Source organism: Camponotus vicinus, unplaced genomic scaffold (assembly GCF_025532165.1).
Source record: "Camponotus vicinus isolate PSW18456_S1 unplaced genomic scaffold, iyCamVici1.0 SCAF_1, whole genome shotgun sequence".
NCBI classification, from domain to species: domain Eukaryota; kingdom Metazoa; phylum Arthropoda; class Insecta; order Hymenoptera; family Formicidae; genus Camponotus; species Camponotus vicinus.
This window is the reverse complement of record NW_028141945.1, coordinates 11,801,796-11,826,480: the sequence shown is the minus strand read 5'-3', so window position 1 is coordinate 11,826,480 and position 24,685 is coordinate 11,801,796. Positions and strand designations below refer to the sequence as shown.

General features: G+C 28.2%; 1 protein-coding gene and 1 pseudogene across 5 annotated transcripts in view; one reads left to right on the top strand and one right to left on the bottom strand.

The window, feature by feature from the left end:
- The window catches only part of LOC145974699 (cytochrome P450 4C1-like), a 44,853-nt gene extending 20,584 nt beyond the window's left edge, over positions 1-24,269 (top strand). For 2 of the 4 annotated variants that reach the window (XM_083104708.1, XM_083104723.1), the window contains exons 2-13: positions 19,341-19,680; positions 19,984-20,093; positions 20,334-20,424; positions 21,135-21,320; positions 21,558-21,651; positions 22,240-22,342; positions 22,554-22,659; positions 22,908-23,014; positions 23,091-23,159; positions 23,375-23,543; positions 23,738-23,917; positions 23,982-24,269. In XM_083104708.1, the coding sequence (XP_082960834.1) occupies positions 19,518-19,680; positions 19,984-20,093; positions 20,334-20,424; positions 21,135-21,320; positions 21,558-21,651; positions 22,240-22,342; positions 22,554-22,659; positions 22,908-23,014; positions 23,091-23,159; positions 23,375-23,543; positions 23,738-23,917; positions 23,982-24,181 (1,578 nt within the window). In that variant the 5' untranslated portion in view covers positions 19,341-19,517 and the 3' untranslated portion in view covers positions 24,182-24,269. Of the gene's footprint in view, positions 1-18,086; positions 18,170-19,340; positions 19,681-19,983; positions 20,094-20,333; positions 20,425-21,134; positions 21,321-21,557; positions 21,652-22,239; positions 22,343-22,553; positions 22,660-22,907; positions 23,015-23,090; positions 23,160-23,374; positions 23,544-23,737; positions 23,918-23,981 lie in introns of those variants that run through there. The other 2 variants (XM_083104715.1, XM_083104733.1) reach the window with 2 other exon arrangements.
- Positions 99-12,821, bottom strand: LOC145974753 (uncharacterized; annotated as a pseudogene). Its single transcript, XR_014439784.1, has 10 exons — positions 12,487-12,821; positions 11,478-11,621; positions 11,181-11,385; positions 11,043-11,104; positions 10,757-10,966; positions 3,970-4,117; positions 3,579-3,777; positions 3,232-3,367; positions 3,010-3,142; positions 99-2,866 (listed from the first exon to the last, which is right to left on the bottom strand). The product of XR_014439784.1 is annotated as an uncharacterized LOC145974753 (transcript).
- Positions 24,270-24,685: the final 416 nt, after the last annotated feature.

Sequence of the window (24,685 nt, the reverse complement as noted above, 5' to 3'; positions counted from 1 at the left end):
AATAAGAGAAATTATAAATTACACATATATATGCAAAAATATTTTATATTTACTTTTTATACACGTATACATGACTATTAATTCTTATATAAATTATATCGAATCTAATACGATTTTGCATTGGTTTTACGCCATTATTATTAGTATTCCTATTTTTTTATTTTCTTTGTTTTGTAGTATACTTTAAATCATACAATAAATAAATGAGAAATCAAGAAAAGTAAGCGTAAACGCTAAAATTAATATGTTAAAATGCAAAATTGCATTTAATTATAATATATATTGCAAAACTGTGTTAAATAGAATATTAGCAACATATTGTAAGAAAGATTACTTAGAACTATGTGAAATTATTTATATTTAATATTATAAATCTTAATTCTAATTAAACTATACTACTCAAAAGAATCTAGGGAACACTTTTCATACCCTAAAAATTAGGCTATTTTCAAACCGCTGAAACTCGTCGAAAAATCATCGTAGAAAAAAAATTAAAAAAGCATTTTGAAGCATGAAGTTTCAACTTTAACGCGCTATTGGTGATTTTTTAAAAATCTTTTATCTTCCTTATTCTGCGCTTTAAAAAGGAACACACTGTTTAGTTCCTTAAAATTATGTATTTTTAACACGCTGCAACTTGATGAAAGAAATTTTTTTCGAGAAATTCAACTCAATCTCTATAAATTACAACATTTTCTCTGTAAAATGCTTTTTTAAAAATCTTTCTACGATTTTTTTTGACCGAGTAATGCGATTTTGAAAATAAACCAGTATTTTTTAGATATGATATCGATACTCGGTGAAAAATCATCGTAGATGAAAAATAAAAAAAGCATTTTAAAGCTTGAAACTTCAACTTTAACGCGCTATCGTTTTTTAAATTTTTTATCTTCTTTTTTCTGCGCTTTAGAAAAGAACATTGTGTTTTTCCTTAAAATTACGTTTCTTTGACACTCTGCAGTTCGATAAAAAAATTTTTCTCAAAAAATTCAACTCAAGATCCATAAACTACAACATTTTACCTACAAAACACTTTTTTAAAAACTTTCCTATGACTTTTTTTGACCGAGCTACATAACTTCGAAACCAATATGTAAAATGATGTATACCGCCGGCATTAGCGTTATCCAATGTGCACCACGTGGAGGTTGTCGATCGGATTTTGCACATCATGTGTTGTGTGTGTGTGTGTGTGTGTGTGTGTGTGTGTGTGTGTGTGTGTGTGTGTTACATAGCAGAGATAAGGACCCCGCAGTGCGTCACTCCTGCAGTATTTAATGACTCCAAACCCTCTCTGCTCTCTCTCTCTCTCTCTCTCTGTGTGTGTGTGTGTGCGCCAGCACGCGTGCGCGCGGGAGTGCATATGTGTTTAATAGCGTGTGTTACCTCCTCTCTGATCAATTACCGCTTGCAGACGTTCTTCTTCATATTGATTTCGAAGTTATGTAGCTCGGTCAAAAAAAAATCGTAGGAAGGTTTTTAAAAAAGCGTTTTGTAGGTAAAATGTTGTAGTTTATGGATCTTGAGTTGAATTTTTTGAGAAAAATTTTTTTATCGAACTGCAGAGTGTCAAAGAAACGTAATTTTAAGGAAAAACACAATGTTCTTTTCTAAAGCGTAGAAAAAAGAAGATAAAAAATTTAAAAAAATCTAACGATAGCGCGTTAAAGTTGAAGTTTCAAGCTTCAAAATGCTTTTTTTATTTTTCATCTACGATGATTTTTCACCGAGTATCGATATCATATCTAAAAAATACTGGTTTATTTTCAAAATCGCATTACTCGGTCAAAAAAAATCGTAGAAAGATTTTTAAAAAAGCATTTTACAGAGAAAATGTTGTAATTTATAGAGATTGAGTTGAATTTCTCGAAAAAAATTTCTTTCATCAAGTTGCAGCGTGTTAAAAATACATAATTTTAAGGAACTAAACAGTGTGTTCCTTTTTAAAGCGCAGAATAAGGAAGATAAAAGATTTTCAAAAAACCACCGATAGCGCGTTAAAGTTGAAACTTCATGCTTCAAAATGCTTTTTTAATTTTTTTTCTACGATGATTTTTCGACGAGTTTCAGCGGTTTGAAAATAGCCCAATTTTTAGGGTATGAAAAGTGTTCCCTAGATTCTTTTGAGTAGTGTATATAAGTATAATAAAATGATAATAATATTATAATGTTATAATATTATTATCACTTTATAATAATGAATATAATTGTGTGTGCTTTATTTATGTAATATTAATAAATAAATTTATATATCCAGTTTAACATAAAATAAATCTTTTCATAAAATATATGATATTATACACAAAAATATAAACAGAAAAGTAGGATATAAAAAGTATATGATTATATAGGATGATGTAAAGAATACAGTAAGTCTTCATATTTAGTAAAAATCCACTTTGTACTTCATTCTACTTCAAAATCATCAATATCACAATTAAGACCCATATTTAAAAGAGAGAAACAAATAAAAAAAACGTAGGCATGATTGCAATTGAAATACTTTTGGAAAAGGACTTATAATTTTTTGTATTCTTCAATCAAAGCAAGAGCATTAGAAGTAAGTTGAGAATTTTTATGCTTATCCCATAAAGTTTCAAAATCATATACAGCTCTTTGCAAAAACATAAAGAGTTCCTACTTCGGGAGGATATTGAAGGTTTAAAGCATTACATGATTTAAACACGAAGTCTACACTTTTTAGTGGTGTTTCTACCTGATATCTTAACTCGTTGATTATCACGAAGCACTGATGAATTTCATCAAAGTTGGGACCAACTATCACTGCAACGGGCTGTGAGGTCAGACCAAATGATTTCAATTTTTTCGCACGCTCTTCTAATCTAGCATCCAGATCAGTAATTGTCTGCAAAATATAAACGTATTTCTAGTATAATATTTAAAAAAATTCAAATTTTATTGTAATATAACATAGATTTTAATTCCAAAGAATCTAACGTGTGGAAAAGGAAAAATTGGAAAGTGTATTCAATTTAATTGCATATTTACCCCTTCACATGTAAAAGAAATGCTTCTTCACATTCTTCTCTAGAAGGTCTCCAATCTCTTGGTTTACCTTTTTTTACTGTGATTATAGGGAATAAATGAGGCATTAATGATAGAATTACAACTTTGGTACCCTCTGTAGAAATATAAAATATATTACTAGAAAAATAAATTGAATATAATTATTAGACAATATCACTATAAAAGAAAATATTAAAATCTTACCAGGTGTCGCAACATTATCCAAACGTTTTTTAGCTTTAGAATTTACTCTATTAGTTACAAATTCTGATAATCGTGGCCAAGCAATATCAAGTTTTAAATTACGATCTGGATGTAATATTTCAAAATCTTGTTCCAGCTTAAAAAAATATTTGTATTAACATTTTATTTTATTTCAAGTGCAAAAAATTTTATATATATATATATATATATATATATATATATATATATATGTTTTGTGAATTATGTTCAATACAATGTTGTCTAAAGTAAAAAAGTGAAAACTGTGATTTAAAAATCCATGTTTTGAATTATTTAATAGATACTATAGTTACATGTTATATACTCACTAATAGATAATCTAATGGATCAGAGAGAGTTGGAAACTGGCCCATATACTCATGGCAAGGCTGATTATTATTTATAAGATCTTGAACTTTTTTGAAGTCTGAATTCAGTATGTAATTACTTTTTGCCATAGTATAGAATTATTCTTCAGCCATAACAAATATTCTTCATAATTGGCGAAGTCATCATCACTCAGCTCATCTATAAATAATGATAAAATATTAATAATATTCTTTGTAAATAATTTGTTGTTATAAACATTATTTATTGTATAGATACATATATACACAGAACAATATATAAACACAAATGTACGTATATTACTAATATAAATATCTCTTTAAATTCATGTTTTTTTTGCAACATATTTAAACTTTTCTAAGCAAAACTTACTTTTAGTTACAATTGTTGTAGTAGGTATAATAGACTTTATAGCCAACAAACCAGCTTTGATAAGTTGTCTTCGCATAGAATAATATTTTGTAAGAATTTTACCTCTTCCTTGTGATTCTCCTTTTTTATTCTTTATATACCAAACACTCTACAAAAACAAATAATGTTAATAAGATAATTGCAGACAAGAATAACAATATAAATTGTATATTTATGTTATTTATTTCTGTTATTTTTATATGTATATAAATTGTGTTCGAGAATCATAAAAATATTTCAAATAATATTCTATAATACGAGAATTCAAATTTAACGGGCATCAAAAATCTTCTCGAGCTTTCGATCCTTCACAAAAACGCGACCGTTTCCGTTATCTCGCACTTTTTCATCGATCGAGAAACGCTGATCATAAACATTAAAGGTAAAAGCACATAAAACTGCATAGGCGCATAACCATAAGCATAAGGAAATTGATTGGTCCACAAATATATGCATAAGAAAATGAACCAATCAATTTTCTTATGCTTATGGTTATGTGCTCCTGCAATTTTATGTGCTTCCACCTTAACAATAACAACATCAACCGTCGACAAAATCAGCGTAACGTACGGGCATGCGCGCCCATACGTCACGATCAGCTGATTGCCAATCAGCTGATCCAAAAAGACTGCGCGCATGGCAACCGCGAAAAAGCCGACGTCAGACCTCATCGGCGGCCAATTGTACGCGGCGCCCTGAGGTCACCGTCAAATTATAAAATTTATTGGTCCACGTTGCAACGGGCCCAAAATTACGCACGCTATATAACGGGCACCACACATGGGCCCCTCGCAGTCTAGCACTTCTCGCAAAACCGCATTTTGATAAACCGCTTCGATAAACCGCCGTACTCAGTCGCTCGATAATCTGAAAGCACATTAGCTTTTCAGCCTTGTATATATATATATATTTCTTTTATTAAATTATAATTGTGGTGTCGTCTAATAATAAAAATCAAAAAACACAAAAAAAATTACGTGTCGTGGATCGTCTTCATTACTAATCGTGTGGAGTCCCTTTGTTTTAATAAACTATCTGTGGTCGACCGTCCGTCGCGCACGCAAAGTCTTCGCCGTCGCGGCAGTTCGAATTCACTCGCGAACAAATTTGTTGGGTATTTAGTATAAAGTAACTTTATTATGTGTAATATATGTTTCGTTGCTTAACGAGTTACAGGACAAGAAGAAGAAGAAAGTACACGGTCCGCATGAAAAATAGGCGCGCGTAAGAATACACGTGAGACTTAATGCTATTAGCACCACCATACGTGGGCGCGACATACAAAGATGAGTGTGTGTCAAATATCCATCAATTCCCCCACTTTTGACACACAATTTATCCTGACAAACTATTAATTTCATAAAGTTTTAACTTTTTCACATGCGTTTTTATTATATTATACGGTAATCTTTTTGTAAATATATCTGCTACGTTGTCACCAGATGAGACATATTTTAACTTTATTAAGCCTTCTTCGTATTTTTCTCTAGTTATATGATAAGCGATATCTATGTGCTTAGTTTTTGATCTTTCTACTCTATTTAATGTAAAATCAATTGCTGATCTATTGTCACATCTGATAACATATGGTTTACATGGTATATCAATACTGAGTGAATTTCGCAATTCTTCAAACATCATATTCATACTTATGATTTCTTTAACAGCATTGCCAACGCTACATATTCAGCTTCCATTGTGGAAGTAGATATAGACTTTTGTTTATTTGATTTCCATGAAATAGCGTTTCCTCCTAAAAATACTACCATTCCGCTGTAGGAATGCCTATCCATGTCTGATGCCCAATCTGCATCACTAAATATTTCTATTTCATTATTACCTATGCTGTATGTTAGAACTTTATTTATTGTCGTAGTTAAGTACTTCAAAACTCTTTTAGCCTGCATCCAATGTATCTTTCCGGGATTTGAAACAAATTGTGATAATTTTGTTGTTATATATAATATATCTGGACGCGTCGCTAATGCTACGTACATTAAAGAACCAATGAGTTGCCTATATGGTACATTTTTCATTTCTTCTTTTTCACATTCATCTGAAGGACAGTCATGTTTTGATAATTTTACACCTAATTCAACGGGTGTTTTCGTTGTTTTACATTCATTTATGTTATACTCATTTAATAACCTTTTTATATACACGGTGAGTCATTTTAATCTATAATCCCAATTATCTCGTTGGCAAAGCATGACAGAGAAAAAATTTTCCCACAAAAGTTGTTTGTTTCTTTGGGGGCCATAAGATGGCACTATTGGTTTGACCTTGAAGAGTCATTTGAAGGTCACGTGAAGGTCACCTTCAATTTCTTAAATGGAACCTACATTTTCTCATTACATATTCTTGTAGCTTATATCGAGAGCTTTCCAAAACATTATAATTAAGTTAGTTTTCATTAAGTACTTTCCGAGTTATGAGGCTTGAAATCATTTCTTAATTTTACATAAACCATAAAATATCTAGTAAGATATTCATTTTTCGATTATCTTACCTTAATTCTTTTATGTACAAAATAATGAGAGGAATCGATTGGTGTAAAGAAAACACATAGTTGTTTTTGAGAAAAAATATGTAATTTGCAATTAACAATTACATATTTTTTCTCAAAAACAACTATGTGTTTTCTTTACACCAATCGATTCCTCTCATTATTTTGTACATAAAAGAATTAAGGTAAGATAATCGAAAAATGAATATCTTACTAGATATTTTATGGTTTATGCAAAATTAAGAAATGACTTCAAGCCTCATAACTCGGAAAGTACTTAATGAAAATTAACTTAATTATACTGTTTTGGAAAGCTCTCGAGATAAGCTACAAGAATATGTAATGAGAAAATGTAGGTTCCATTTAAGAAATTGAAGGTGACCTTCACGTGACCTTCAAATGACTCTTCAAGGTCAAACCAATGGTGCCATCTTATGGCCCCCAAAGAAACAAACAACTTTTGTGGGAAAATTTTTTCTCTGTCATGCTTTGCCAACGAGATAATTGGGATTATAGATTAAAATGACTCACCGTGTATAACTCTTGAGATAATTTCATGTTTTGTTCATTATAATCTATTCTTATGCCTAATAAATACGATACTTTTCCTAAGTTTCTTATTTCATATTGTGACATTAACAATAACTTAACTCTCTCTAACTTATCTATGTTCTTAGTAAATAACACGATATCATCTACATATATAGTTAATATAAGATCATTTTTATACATATATACGCAATTATTGCTTTTCAATCTTTGGAATCCGTTTTTAGTTAGGAATATATCAATAGTATTATTCCAATTTCGACCGGATTGTTTTAATCCATAAATCGGTTTCTTTAATTTTGCTATTTTCGTACCTGACTCATCATATCCTGGAGGCAGTTTCATATATATATCCTCCGCGAGTTTCCCGTATAAGTACGCACATTTAACGTCTAAGTGATGTACTTTCCAACCTTGAGATATTGACATAGCTAATAATAATCTAATTGTTGAAATGTTTGTGACTGGTGCATATGACTCAAAATAATCTACATCTTTCTTTTGATTATAACCTTGTGCGACTAATCTAGCTTTGTATTTGATTATTTTTCCATTTGGATCAGTTTTTACTTTATAAACCCATTTACTACCGATACATTTAACATGTTCTACTTTATTAATTATTTCCCATGTATCTCTACTTTCTAAACTACGAAGTTCATCTTCCATAGCTATTTTCCATTCATTACATTGAAGTGATTCCATCGCTTGCTCGAATGTTGTCGGTTCTATTATCTCTGTTAAATTAATTTCAATATCTTTTGGTTTACCTGGGCGACCCCAAGGATTTCTAACTATCTTTTCGCTTTTCGGTGTATAAACTGTTGTCTTATTTCGTGCCGGTGTTTTTCGTAAATTGTATGTACCGCTATTCTTTTCGGCCTCACACTCTACTTCCTCTTCTTCCGATGTTTGTAATTCGCTAGTTTCACAATCTTTATTCTTACATATTTGTGGATCTGTTCTTTTGATTGTAGTTTCATTATCCACTTCATTTTCGTCCTTATTTTCATTAATCGGAATGTTATATGTTTTCCTTTTATAAATATACTCAAAACCGCATAATTCCTCTATGAACTCTACATGCTTAGTTTGAATAATATCATCCACATCAGGGTCCCATAATCTATATCCTTTAGTTTTATTTGAATATCCTACGAATATACATTCCCTTGCTCTTGGATCGAGTTTACGCCTATTTTGTTTTGGTACATTTGCATACGCTAGACACCCATACATTTTTAAATGTTTCACACTCGGCTGGTTTCCGGTCCAGACTCCTTCCGGTGTATCATCGTCGATCGCCGAATGTATAGCTCTATTCTTGACATAACATGCTGCTAATATTGCTTCTGCCCAGAATCTTTCAGGTAATTGTGCTGTCTTCAACATCGAACGTATCATGTCTAATAATGTGCGATTAACTCTTTCTGCAACACCATTCATCTGCGGCGTGTATGTATTTGTTCGTTCATGTTTTATTCCTAATTCGCTAAATAAGTTTATAAGTTGTTTGTTGCAAAATTCTAACCCATTATCTGTCCTAATTTTCTTTACCTTTCGATCCGTTTCTCGCTCTACTCTAGCTATATATTTACGTACATAACTTATTACCTCGTCTTTACCTTTTAAGCAATATACAATAGTTTTTCTCGAATAATCGTCAGTGAACGTAAGAAAATATTTTGATCCTCCTATTGACTTTGAAGGCATAGGTCCGCATAAATCTGAGTGAATTAATTCTATTACATTCTTTGTCTGTCTACCTTTTATTTGTTTACACGGAGCTTTTGTAGACTTACCGATACTACATCCTTGGCAATGAATATTATCAATATTTGCGTTTTCTAAACCTCGAACTAAATTTTTCGTAGATAATTCTTTAATGTTTTTAATATTTATATGACAGAATCTTTGGTGCCATTTGTGGCTTTCATTTACTTTACTACTGTCTACAATATGTTTCTGTTTGATTTGACCTACCATTAATATTTTCTGCTTTCATGATGTACAAACCGTTTTTGTCAAACGCTTCCCCCATTATCTTCCTAGTTTTCTTATTAAAAATCTTTACCTTACCGTTATCAAAAATTAATCTTTTGTCTTTCCTTTCTATTTGCGACACTGATAACAAATTTCTTCTTACATTAGGTACATGGTAAACATCCTGCAAAGTTAAACCAAATATATTATTATTAACACAGGTTTCTATTTTAACATCGCCGACTCCTATTGCTATTAAATCACCTTCTGTATGATTATCAGCTGAATAAACTCTTTCTTTGGTTATTTGCCTATAATTTCTAAATAAATGCCTATGTTTGCATATATGATGCGTTGCGTCACTATCTAGTAACCAACAATCGTCTAATTGAGTATTATTTATCTCTAACAAAAATGTATCCTTATGCTTAAGTACATTAGTCTTATAATTCGTCTTCATATTTAACATTTTACAACTTTTCGCTATGTGTCCTTGTTTACCGCATTTGAAACATTTTCTCTCTTCTTTCCTGGATTCTGTAGTCTGACGTGATGCTTCCTTAGTTTGATGATACGCTTCTTTCTGCCCTCCTGCTTTATTAGATTCCTTTGCTGCTCTTCTGTCGTATTCGCTTAACAGTATTTCTCTTATCTCCGAACAGTATTTCTCTTATCTACGACTTGAACTAGGAATCATCTAAGTTTGCTAGTGTCATGACGATCCCTTCATAACTGTCCGGCAGACCAGATAACATTGCATACGCCAGATCGTCATCCTTAATTTCATGTCCGGCTTCTTTTAAACTATCGCTGCATGTCTTTATTCTTCCTAGGTACGAAGTCATAGATTCCTCAGACTCCAATTGTATCGATACCATTTGCTTTTTCAATTGCAATATTCTTGGTCTTGACTTTGGTTCGAAGACTCTTTTCAATGCTTCCCATGCATTAGATGCTGTTTTGCAATCTATAATATGTCCTTGCTGCTCAGGCTCCACACTTAGGGCGATTGCTGCTAACGCCTTTTCTTCTGTGCGATTATACCGGTCTATCTCATTTTCATTGTCTGTCGGTCTTGTCGCTTCACCAGTTACGTGTTTCCATAATTCTCGCTGTATTAATGCCATTTTCATATTGAATTTCCAAGATCGATAATTATTACTATTTAACTTGTCGATCCGATCAATCGATTGCATTGCTGAAGCCATTTTTATCTTGTGCGAAATATACTTACACGTGGCTTTCGTTTCTATATAACCTCACTTTAATTCTTTCCGTTCTAAATATTCTTTTTCAACTTATGCCCAGTTATAACTATTTGCGTGCACATTACTTGCCTTAATTACGTGCACTGGAGTCGTCTCTGGGCCCATAACCTTGTTGGGTATTTAGTACAAAGTAACTTTATTATGTGTAATATATGTTTCGTTGCTTAACGAGCTACAGGACAAGAAGAAGAAGAAAGTACACGGTCCGCATGAAAAATAGGCGCGCGTAAGAATACACGTGAGACTTAATGCTACTAGCACCACCATACGTGGGCGCGACATACAAAGATGAGTGTGTGTCAAATATCCATCAAAATTGTATAATTGTTTTTTATTATTTTTATATATATTTTGTTTATTTTATATGTATTATTTTTATATGTGTTTTATTATTTTGTTATTATTATTATTATTATTATTATTATATACGCGCTAAACTTACTTTTTCTTCAGTAGGAAATAATTTTTGTACTTCTCCGCTTAAAAATAATGCTCTGCTACTCGTAATACTGGAGTTTATGTTAGGTGATAGCTCATTACTAACAATTAGTTTTGCAAATTTGTTTCGCATATCATTATTCAACTTTTTTTCTTTCTGGTATGAACTTAGCACCAACAAGCCTTCAGATTTTTTTAACACAGTTTCAAGATCCTGCAATGATAAACATAATAATAAGAAACATAACAAATTAAAATATTATTGTTAATGTAATATGTAACATTCTTACATATTCATCATCAGTCAAACGTCGTTTCAGTGATTGATTTTCTTTTTTTTCAAGTGATGCATCTAATCAGAAAACAGTTATTATTGTTTAATAATCGTTAATATTAAATGATTAGATTAGATAGTTCTCTGTTCTCACCACTAAGTTCACTTGTTGTAACAATAGAGATGTTGTCTGAGAGACTATGCTGGGTTTCAGGTAATGATTGTAGATAGTATATAACAATATCTTGAGTATTTGTATTACACTCTATATTTTTTTGTGTAGTTTTTTCTATTTGTTCCTGTTGTACTGATGATTCTTGATGAATTATATTAGAATTTTCTGGATATGATTGTTGAATCTTAACAAACATTTATGCCAATTTTATTTATATAGAAATATAAATTGCCTCAACAAAGAAATGTATAGAAAATGTAAAATGTAAATGAATACCTCTCTTTCATTTGAAAAATATTCAAAGTATTGTAAAATATTTTACAATACTTTGAAATTTTCTTCGAGGTCCTATACTTGGGATTAAACTTTTCAGATCTTCTTCTGTTAAAATATTAAATTGATCTATTTCAATTTTTTGAGCTAAAATGCAAATAAAAAATACATATATCAGATATATCAGATTTAAATATTAAACAGTAAATTATCAATAAGACTATTTTATGTATTTTATTATATAATATTTTTTTTCTTACTGTTTGTAATGAATAGTTACAAACGACAAGAGAGAAAAACTTAACTATCTCAAGTAACAAGATAGGAATTAAAACAAACATATTATAAAGAAAGTTCTAACACTGTGCAAAGTATTGTAAAACAATTTTAAATAATTTTAGCAACTAATATATTATGCAATTAATAACTACAAAAACATAAAACTACAAAATAACACTATACTCTAATGAATATATTAAGATAATACGCGTGAAATGTTGTAATTGGTAAAAGAAGAGAATAGATTGTCGTGAGAAAAGGTATATTAGGTCTTAGCAGAATGATTTGCAATGTTCAAGACAATATTTATAAAATGTTTATATATTATTAGTATTATTAGTCATACACTAAAATTGTTATTTTTGAATATTTACATACATACATTTATTTCTTGTAAATATTGTTTTCGTGTACATATGTAAATCCATGTAAAGCCTTGTGTCCACGATAACAAAAATCGATCCAAGATCTTGGTTTAAGAAATATATAGCAAATCAACTCGCAGTTTTTATGGAAGAGCAGCAATTTTATTACACATTTCTTAGACCGAGATTTCAGATTGATTTCTATTATATGAAGTTGAAGACCTGAACACAGTATTATGCCTTACTTAAAACAAACACAATTAAAACATTAGGCAAAGAGCATGAAATCATTGTCTTGAAATTACAATCATTCTACTAAGGCCCTTGCTCTTGCTTTTTTTGTCGAAAATAAGTTAACCTGTACTTACCTGTAAAATTCGCTGTTATTTCAGAAGAGAATCCCCATTTTGTTAATAAACTACACGCACTTATGTCCGACATATTCTTGAAATAAGCTTCAAAAGACAAGAAATTGTTTAACAAAATATTACGTCCGTCTAATATTCAGCAGAGTTTAACGTATTGCGTGTTATACTGCATGTACTACTGTTGCGTCATACACCGCGTCGTTGAAAACAAAAAACGAACGTCGACGAAGAGATATATCAGATAGCTAGGACAGCTAACTTTTCTTGTATAGCAGCAAATTTAGTAGCAAATATAATTTCAGCAAACATGATTAGCTATAACAGACAAAATTTTCTTTTCCGTAGATATATTAAGTAGCTAGAACAGTTAACTTTATGTTGCTAAATAAAATGACTGTAACAGACATGCGACTATCTACGATATTTTGCTACTGCATCGACGTATTAGCAATAGCAGCAAATATTTGTTATGTAGTAGCAAATTTGGTTGCTATAGCAGCAAATATAGTTTCAGCAAACCATAATTAGCTGTGGTAGAAACAATTTTTTTTCCGTGTAAATTTTTGATACAATAGTAGAAACAAAAAATCGATACACGATTATTAGATAAATAGGAAAGAAAGAACACATAAACGCGATTTAAGCAATAGCGATAGTTATATAATTTATATATTATATGAAACATATTATATAATATAAGATAACAATTTTGAAAAAGAAGCAGAAAAAGGTTTTTAAAGTAATTTGTTTTTTGTTTATGATAGAGTTTGCAAATATTTAATTAAATAATTCCGATTTATTACAAAGTAACTCTGTATCATTGAAATGTAAATGGACATTATGATATGATATGATATGATCGCTTAAAAACATGTCTTTACGGTTATAAAATAAATAAAATTCTAACTATGCTAAAAATAAATTATGTCACATATTCGATATAATAGATGTAAGAATAATTCTAATCCTAATAATTCTTTCCCTAATTATAATACTATTAAATGCAGTTGAGATGTTGCAATAGAATCTCACGAAATTTTATATCATAAAATAAAAAATGGAAAAATAATTGTAAGAAATAGCAGATTAAACAATTTTTTATTTGATTGACAAATTTAGTAGATATATAATGCTTTTTCGCATTATATGAATTTATCATATATTTTATCATATTTTTTATAACTCGTTAAAATTATTAACTACAAAAGAAAACATCAATGCATTATAGTGGTCGTTCTCTCATTCTCTCTCTTTCTTTCTCTCTCTCTCTCTCTTTTTCACTTTTTTTCTCCGTTTAGGATTATTTAGGATACCAAGATAATTGTCAATTGAAAATCAAATCATTTGTTTTTTGACACGTGCGATCCAAGAATAAAAAAACAATAAACGGAAGAAGAATAATCTTAATTAGACGATCAAGAATATCATATTTTGATATTATTTATGTTTATTTTATTGATACATAATTATTATATGCATCATGGAAGAAATGATGGGCGATTTCTTAAATCTTATACATTTGGTTTTCCGATTGTTGGCAGTTATTCCAAGTTTCAGCAGATAAAGAATTTTTAATCTATTTACATTAATTGATAAACAATCTGTCATCTATACAAACAAAAGTTAAATTCATAGATCTTCTATTCTGGAATATTTATTAAGATTGTTGCATGTAAAATATTGGAGCACTTTTCTTTGTAATAACCATTTGTAATCCATTTTCTTTATTATTATTTATCTATTTTGTAACGTATTTAAATAAAGATAATATTAAAAATAAAATCAATCCCATCAGAACATTTGTGTATTGATGTTTATAACATAAATAATTAAAATATAAAAGAGGCTCCAAATTAATAATTATGGTACGTAATATTAAATTGTATTTATTATCGAATTACATGTAATTAACATGACCAAATGTCTCGATCCTTTTGTGGATCCTTATCAATGATACAATATAAGAAAGAAATTAAATAAATCGTTATAGACTGAATTATCGATCGATACACACAAACTAAAAGTCACAATATGACGGGCACAGGTCGTAATAATGATGTGATCGCAAATGATAATAAAAAATTATAATTAAATATGATCGAACTATGTATCCAAAGAAAAAACGCATGATAAATATGTTACGTGATACGTATGATAAGAAAAAACGCATGATAAAAATGATACGTATTAGAAATTGGTATAATAGTGTTGATGTAATATATTTTATAAAAATAATATCATAATTAAGCTGTGACAAAATTTTATTATAATTAGATTTTCTGTAATATAGCAAAATATAAGATTGATATTTCTAAGATATTTACTTGTTTTATAATAAAATTTTTTTTCAAAATTTATATTATAAGAAAGCAATATCGCTACCTATGCGGTTATTTAATATAATAATATGAAAACAATATACCTTAAGAACAATATACCTTTTAGAAAATATATATTTTAATATTTTTCAGCAACTTTGTCTTTTGATGTAAATGGATATAATTCTGACGGCCTAGTCTTGTCTGGAATTGTTTATTGTAGGCAACACATTATCTATCGTGATATATGAAATATATAAGAAAATTGATATACAGGGTGTCCCGAAACTAACGCTTGATATTTTAAAGGCAGATTCTCTGGCCAATTTAAAAACGATTTTTCCTCAGCGAAAATGTCGCGGCACTAATAGTTTTCGAGTTATAAACGATTGAAAATAAAGGGTTTTTCGCAAACTAAGGCTTATGCACTCTCAGAAAGGATTTCTGATAACAAGACAAAAAATATTCTTGACACATTTAATCCGGTCACAATCTTATGTAGTATAAAAATGAAACAATTTTAAAACTAAAACAATAATTCTTATTCTTCTCTCTCGAATTAAATAAGATTGTCTTTATAGTCTGGAAACAAGAATAATATAAAGAAATCTAAGCTATATATTCTTGCACTTAGAATAATTTGATATTAGCGCCATTTAATAAATAAGAATATATTCTTAATTTACGACTTCTACGCCGCAACTCGATTTTCGTGTGCGCGACATGTTTCTTCATTTGCCGCTATGCGGCGACACCACTCTTAATTTTTCTCGTACTCAATATTTACCATGAAATGTATATAAAGGACTTGTATTAACATAAGATCTAAAGTATATATTTCCACCTTAGCAGTGATGCGGAAGAGAGGACGCTGCTCACACACAGGTTCTCTGTGTGCATTTGAGCCGCATCCTCTTTCTGACATCACTGTTTATCAGTTTAATTTCAAGTTGAATTTAAAATAATTTATTTAATAATCTGGATTCCTTGTTGGGATTCAGAATATTAAACAGATTATTTCAAATTAGGCGGAAAAAACTTTTAGACCAATAATTAAATTTATTTGACTTCAGCAAAATTTATTAAATCCAAAAAAATATTTTTCTCTGTGTATTAAGAATATCTCTTTAAAAGATCTTCTTAACTTAAGAGTATCCTCTTAGCGCCTATTTTAGTGGTATATATTCTAAAGATAAGTGGCATATTTTTAAGTTAAGAATACAATTTTTTCGCAGTAGTTGCGTGAAATCGATATGCGTCTGTCGTCTTTTGTAGATAGTATCAGGATCATTTTATTCTAGATTTAAGAATTTTCTATTTAAGATTAAAATATTCTTTTTTTAATAAAAAATATGATTGGCGCTATATCGATCCTATTTTATGATAGAAGTGTAATAGCATTAAATTTAGAAATCTTTTCTGTGAGTGTGGGAATAAAATATTAATAAAGTCACATTCTTTAGTTAATTTTAGGTAGAGTTTACTTTAATAGAATTTTAATTTTAGGCTTAGTTAGAAAGATACATGATGACAAAAATTGGGAATATGCAAAAAATAATGATCTCCCTCGACATTTTCGCTGAGGAAAAATCGTTTTTAAATTGGCCAGAGAATCTGCCTTTAAAATATCAAGCGTTAGTTTCGGGACATCCTGTATAAGACGTGATATATAAGAAAATTGTGCCGATTGGAAATAAATAATTTACATACGTTATATAATTTTATTTGTTTGCAGCATACTTTTAGCATGTTTTAATGTATTCAAAATGTTATATCTGATAAAATAAATTAATATGAATGTGTATATTTTACGTTAAATATATTCTACTATTAATGAATCCTTTTATATCTGTTTCTCATATTTTATCAGCTTAGAATCTTATTTTCATTATGTAACTTTTTAATATTTCAAAAACGTGTTAAATAAAAATAGTACAATTTTATAGTGCTCGTATTTTTGTTTAAAATGTTTAAACTGTTCTTAATAAACACAATTTTAAAAACAAATAACATTATTTTTATCGACAAAAAAGCAATAAAATTTACTTCAATAACATTCTCTTGCAAAACAATTCTTTTGAACAATTTTTTATGAACATGATATCTTATTTTGTTATCATATTGCTTTCAAAGTCAATCATTGTAATCACACAATTTAATCGACTCATTATTGATATGTAAATGTAAAACTTTTGTATTTAGCGAACTAAGATCTTGGTACTCTTTGATATTCTATTATTGATTTATTGCAAATGTGAGATAAATATTATTGATATTATGCTTATTCTGGTTAAAATGGACATGGGGCAGTAGATTAAATCTGTTAATTACATAGAAACTAAACAAAGAGATTTTATTGTTCTCTTATATTAGTCTTTTATTGAATCAAACTTTCATGTTTCATCTAATAATAATAAATATAATAAAAATTATGAGTATAAAAAAAATTTAGGATTTGTTAAATGTAAAGAGAGAGAGGGACAGGGAGAGATACGAGGTATGTTACAAAAAAATTGGCGCAAGTATTTTTTTTAATTTTGAATAGTTTTGAATGTTATCTAGATAAATTAAGAGAAATATGTATTATTTTATTTATTTTCTTACAGTGAAACACTCCATTAAAAAGAATTGATTTTTACAATATCAAATCTCATCGAAATCGTAAGCAATCACACTCTTGTCGTGTTTCTTATGAGTATAATCTCTCTCGAAATGTAACACGTGACTGAATCGTTCGACTTTAATAGTTGCTTTTATCGAAAACGATAAAAGCAACTATTAAAAATAAAATAAAATTCAAAAATAGCAACGTCATTCGTTGAATTTGTTAGAGAAAATTTGAAGCAATAAATTACTAAATAATCGCCAGATGCGAGTTTCTCTTTCTTTTTTATTTATTGATCTCTCGAATTGACGAACTGTTAGAAGATTTGATGTAAAAATTGATAAAAAAAATAAAATTTTTTCCTTATATATTGTTAATATCAAGATGTTGATATCTCTATTTTGAAAAAGTTTCATTTTAACGGAAACAATCGCTGTTTTTTAAATCAATGCTCTTGATTTCACGTCTGACTTTTAAATATTTCATAATTATTTTAACATTCTCAGATAAATGTAAATGAAAATATGTTTAGTCTTTAATTAAAATATTGAACTGTGTGCTTCTTAAAATAGAAAACTATAATTATTAATACGCTCTTGTACTGAGAAACAGTTATAAATATAAGCTTCAGATTTTTATCATTAGTTCGTGCCGATTTGTTGTACTGTATTATACATATATTTACTTAACGAGATTTGCAATTTCATTTTAATGATTTGAGTTGTATTTCGATTGATTGTTGCATCATATAATCTATCAGGTAATCTTTATAATATTTGTACAAAATAAAATTCTTTTGCAAAGTTTCAGTGTTTAATACCGTAATTAATGTAAACATGTAGTATTAACAGAAATTTTTCCAAATATCATAAGTCGTTAGTTTTGTCAGTAAACCTGCATAAAAGGGGACCGCTCATATGACTTTGACTTTGACATATGTTGTCAAGATCATTCTCCTGAGTGACATTCAAAAGCCGTTGGTCATTTATTAAAAAATTATTAATAAATAAGTTTCCGCGAATTATATTCAATGTTTGGATATCATGTACATTTTACAAAATGAATATCTGCCGAATTCATTCATTTACAATTAAAATTTTGTTTAAATCAGAAATAGGTTTAGGTTAGATTATATCTTTCGGAAGTGGAATCCCCCGCAGGGAGACAAAATCCACTGCGTCCACGCATGTACATTTTATTTTGATTCTCGCAGAGAGTGAACTTTGCTTCACCTTGAAAACTACACGCATGGATACAACGCGATAATTAGCTAAATAAAAAAAAAAGAAATAAACGCTTTTAAGCAGTCGCGATAATTATATAATTTATATGTCATAGGGGAAACATATTATAACAGGAAAAAATTAAAAAAAAAAAAAAGGTTTTCACAATATTCATTTGTTTATGAAAGTGTTTGCAAATACTTGATTAAATATCTTCGATTTATTACAACTTGTATGATTGCATACCAATAAAAGTATTTTTATTGATTTACGATATTTATAATTAAATACAGAAATGAGCTGTGTAATCAGACATTGTGATATGACCTTAAGTATATTTGTTACAGTTATAGAATAAATAAAATTATAAAAATACTAGAAACAATTTATGTTAAAGATTTGACATATAATAGATCTATGATGTTAACACTCGCCCTAATATTATAATACTATTAAATGCACAGTTAAGATGTCGCAATAGAATCTCACGAAATTTTATATTATACAATAGGAGAGTAACAATTGAAAGAAATTGGCAGATTAAAAATTTTTTTACTTGATTGACAAATTTACTACATATGTAATATTTTTTCCTAGAATGAATCAATTTATCATATTTTTTATAGCTTGATTAAATTATTAACTACAAAAAATATGCGATTAATGTATTACAATGATCTTTTATTCTCTCTTTCTCACTCTCTTTAGGATTAATATTCTTTGGAATATCAAGATAATTGCCAAGTTTATCGAAAATTAAATATCTACTTTTATATATATCAAAAAATATTTATTATGTAATACACGAGATCTAAGAATAAAAAAACAATAAACGGAAGAAGGTTCAGATTACTTAGACGGTCAAGAATATCAGATTAAGAAACGATGTTTACTATATCGATATTATGTATGTTTATTTTATTGATATATTATTTGTATAATAAATATTACATAAATTATGAAAGAAATTGGCGACTCATTAAACTTATACCGGGACCACCCGGTTTACCGATTGTTGGCAATGTGTTCCAATCCCATGTTTCAGCAGGTAAGTACAAAATTTTTAATCTATTTATATTAACTAACAAATGATCTATTTATACAAGTTATTTATACAAGTTAAATTCATAAATCATTTTCACTTTAAAACATATACTTATCAAGATTATATATAGATTCCTTATCTGAGCACTTTTCTTCACAATAACCATTTGTTTAATTATAAAATACCATTTTTTTATTATTATTTATCTTTTTCCAACGTATTTGAATAAAGATGCACTAATATTGAAAATAGAATTAATCCCATCAAAATTTTTGTGTATTAAAATTTATAATATATATTTTTCAGAAGAACTATGGAAGCTCTTCTATACATTACATAATGAATATTATCCCATCTTTAAAGTTTGGAGTTTTTCCATTTTTGTGGTGTCTATCCGTCATCCAGATGATTTAGAGGTAATAAAATAAAATCAATTCTCTATAGATATTATTAGATTTAGAAAATCTTGCGATTCATAAGAAGATTTTTGCACAGAAAAAATGTTTCTTAAAAAGATAATAAGAAAAAATATCCCTAATCGATGAGACTAGATAGAAATTTATTAAGATGTCATTAACAAATTATTTACAAATTATTTAAAATTGAATGTGATATAATGAATCATTTCTCTCTTAACATGTTTTCGGTGATTTTAGACGATATTAAACAGCACCAAGCGCATCGAAAAAACTCTTACATATGACATGTTACATCCTTGGTTCGGCACAGGTCTTCTCACCAGCACAGGTAACCTATTTACGTTAATATAGAAACATATATACTTTACAGTTTATTATCGACATGCCTTCATAACAAAAAAATCGAGCAAAATATTACAATTAGAATTGAATATTATTTTAAACGATAAACTCATTTCCTTTTTACTTCATTATAAAAATAAATTTCAAAAAATGCAATTTTTAATCATACTGGGATAATTTCGCCATAATCCATGTATTTTCAATAAAATAAAAATATATAGATATTTTAGTCAAAAAATATATAGATATTTTAGTCAAATCAAATACCATCACATAATAGAATTATTAATTAATTTTAATTTATTCCTATCTACTAATTTATAAAGATTTAACTACAAAATAATTATTAAATCTACGTTAATACTTGCAATAATAAAATAAAAATATACAGATATTTTAGTCAAATCAAATACCATCACATAATAGAATTATTAATTAATTTTAATTTATTCTTGTCTACTAATTTATAAAGATTTAACTACAAAATAATTATTAAATCTACGTTAATACTTGCAATTACCGTGAAAATTAGATGAGAAGAAGGTTTAACAAATTATAAAATCATTTTGTGCGATAAGAAAATTAAATATAGGATGATAATATTACTTAAATATTGATGAATAAACATTAAACTATAAAGATAATAATATTACATATTATTATTTAGTATTTTATCGCAATCTTGTTTTGTTATAGGAATTAAGTGGCAAACGCGGCGAAAGATATTAACACCTACGTTCCATTTTAACATATTGAATCAATTTGTTGATATCTTGATCAAGGAGGGTGATTGCATGACAAAATCTTTGATGGATGTTGGAGGGACAGTAGTAAAGGATTTATTGCCATTTATTAGTGAACATACGCTAAACGCGATATGTGGTAAGGCTTCTGTAAAATTCTCATTTTATGTTATGTATAGTTGTATGTTATGTTATGTATAATTTCATTTTAAATCATTATTTTTTAAGGTGAGAAAATAATTTTTTCCTATATAATGTATCGCCTCAATGGAGATAGATAATATTCGGTTTTTTATACTGAAAACTGCTCATCAAATAGTCAGCTATGATAATCTGTGACTGTTATTTATATCTTATATAATAAATGTATTTATAGAAACTGCGATGGGTGTCTCTTTACAAACACTTGGTGAATTTCAGCAACAATATCGAAATGCGATTCACGATATAATCGAACTGATAGTTTATAGGTAATTTATATGGATACAGTAAATACATAATTAAGTAATATGTCTATGATATTTCAAAATATGATTTTAATATATATATATATATATATATATATATATATATATATATAAATTATCTTAAAAGAGATCTTAATAATATCTTAAAAAGTCTCTCATAGATATATTACACATTAATTATAAGAAGATAAACGATTAATAAAGAATGTCAATTCGTTTAAACGGACGAACTGCAATGAGAATGTACTGTTTATGCTAAATGTTTCGTTATAAAATAAAAATTATTTTGAAATGTTAAAAAGATGGGAAATGTTATAAATGTTGTAAAATTAAGAAAAAAATGAATTGTATAATAAGATTTAAGAAGAAATTATTTTTAACCAAAAAATCTATAACTAAAACAAAAGTACAATGTTTTTAGAAGTTCCTATCTTTTTCGTAAAAAATATAATTTAAAATTTTTATTCTCTTGTGCATGATTATTTAAAGATTTGACATGTTAGGATGGGTTTAAATAACATTTTAAAAATAAGGCTTTTATAAAATTACATTATTATTGCAATTATATAACTTTATTGAATTACTATTTAGAGCATTCAGGCCTTGGTTTCACAACGATATGATATTCTCATTGTCCTCACAAGGAAGAAAGCAAAAAAAAATCCTAAAAATATTGCATGGATTTACGGAAAAAGTGAGTAATATAAAGAACCTTAATTTAAATCCTTCAAATGTACATATAAAATTACACTATTATTAATATAAAAAAATCACTGTAAAAGTTTGTACTCGTGTATGTAGATTATTGCGGAAAGAAAACTTTTAAATCCTTCAAATGTACATATAAAATTACACTATTATTAATATAAAAAAATCACTGTAAAAGTTTGTACTCGTGTATGTAGATTATTGCGGAAAGAAAACTTTATCACGAACGTACCAATGGCCAATACTTAAAAAATCTTGAAAGTGATAAAGAAGCGGCGACAAATAATGTCGAAGCGTTTGGAAGTACGTACGATCAGAGTTCCTAATTTAAATTTGATTGCGCAATCTAATATTATTATTATAAATTATACTTATAGTATTTATACTAAACATAATCTCACGTAAAGGTACAACATATATTTGTTGTAAAATTAAATCATTATTATTTATAATAGAATTTGAATTTTAATCAAAAACAAGTTTAAAAACATGTTTAAAAATTAAAGCGCGACGCGCAAAAATGAGTCGTTCCTAATATGCTTTTTTTCTAGTTAAGAAAAAGCGGTTAGCTATGTTGGACCTTTTAATAGCGGCATCTCAAGAATATTCTTTAACTGATTTGGACATCAGAGAGGAAGTTGATACCTTTATGTTCGAAGTACGTATCTGTAATCTTTTTTTATTAATCTTTTTTTATACACATTAAATATATGATAATATGATGGTGATTACAGGGTCATGATACCACAGCGATGGGTATAATGTTTGCTTTATTACTATTAGCTGAACATAAGGATATTCAGGTATCTATTTCTAAATATATTGCGATACAGTACTTAAATTACAATTTTTAAGTAATATAAATGTCGTTCTTTTTTATTGCAATATATTTTTTCAATATTAGCAAATATGTATATCATTTAATTTTTTTATTTTGATTTTTAAGAATTTATTTATATCTATGTAAATAGAAAGTAGAATATTAAGAAATACATTTTAATTGTTATGGATGACATAGGAGCGTGTGAGGTTTGAAATCGATAACGTTATGCAAGATAATGGAGGAAAACTTAACATGAGATCACTGCAAAATTTATCATATTTAGAGAGATGTTTAAAGGAAGCGTTACGTTTATATCCCAGCGTGCATTTAATAGAACGGAAGCTTACGGATGATGTAAAATTACGTAATTAATCACTTTTTTTGCTACATATATCTTTAAATATGTTGCGTAATACTAAGTATATGTTATCAAATGTACAATAAGATTAATGCATTAATATTTTAAGAATATATCATTATGTATACTTTATTTTTCTCAAAATAACTTGTTTTTTGTAAATTTTAATACTCTTTAATTTTATAATATGTTATTCACAGAATCATACGTCGTATCCGCTGGAACGATCATACGTCTTAACATTTACGCAGTTCACAGAGATCCCAATTTTTGGCCAAATCCAGAAGTATTTGATCCGGATAGATTCTTGCCTGAGAAAATAGAGAATCGTCATCCTTATTCCTATCTACCTTTCAGTGCAGGGCCAAGGAATTGCATAGGTAAATTGGCTGCAATTTTTGTTTCTCCTCATGTCGATCATTTTTAATAAATTTCGCATTATAGGTCAACGATTCGGTCTCTTGGAGATGAAAGCTATGATAGCTCCTTTGGTGCATAATTTTTATTTGGAACCCGTTGAATATTCGAAAGATATCCGATTAAAATTGGATTTAGTTATTCGTCCTTCTCATCCGGTTCATGTGAAATTCATTCCAATCACATGCAAACAAAACTCGTTTAAAACTAACGCGGATGATATATGAGTGTAACAAGTTAATGCATTGCAAACATTGAAAAAGATCGTGAAGCATATTACACGTTCAATTATATGATTAAAAATGATATTATATATATAGGTATTATATTTAATCGTCAAAAAATATTCACGCAGAATGTCCTATATAAGTCAGATCCCTGTAATTCCATCCAAATGTACAATAATTTAGTTTATTCATGTTTGCTATTAATGTAATTATTTTCATTTTTTTTAAATAAACGAATAATAAAAAGGAAAGAAGAAAGTGTTGTTTCTTCTCTGCGCTCGAACTATCGCGCTGCGCTCTTATTTGCCAATTTCGATTTAATTTTTATTAATTTTTATTATTCATATTAAGAAAATATATATGTATAAATTTTATGATAAATAACCTTTTATAATAAATAATACAATAGCCTAATATAAAATATACATATTTTTGTACAATTTATATTAATTTTATATATATATATATATATATATATATATATATATATATAGGGGAGACCGG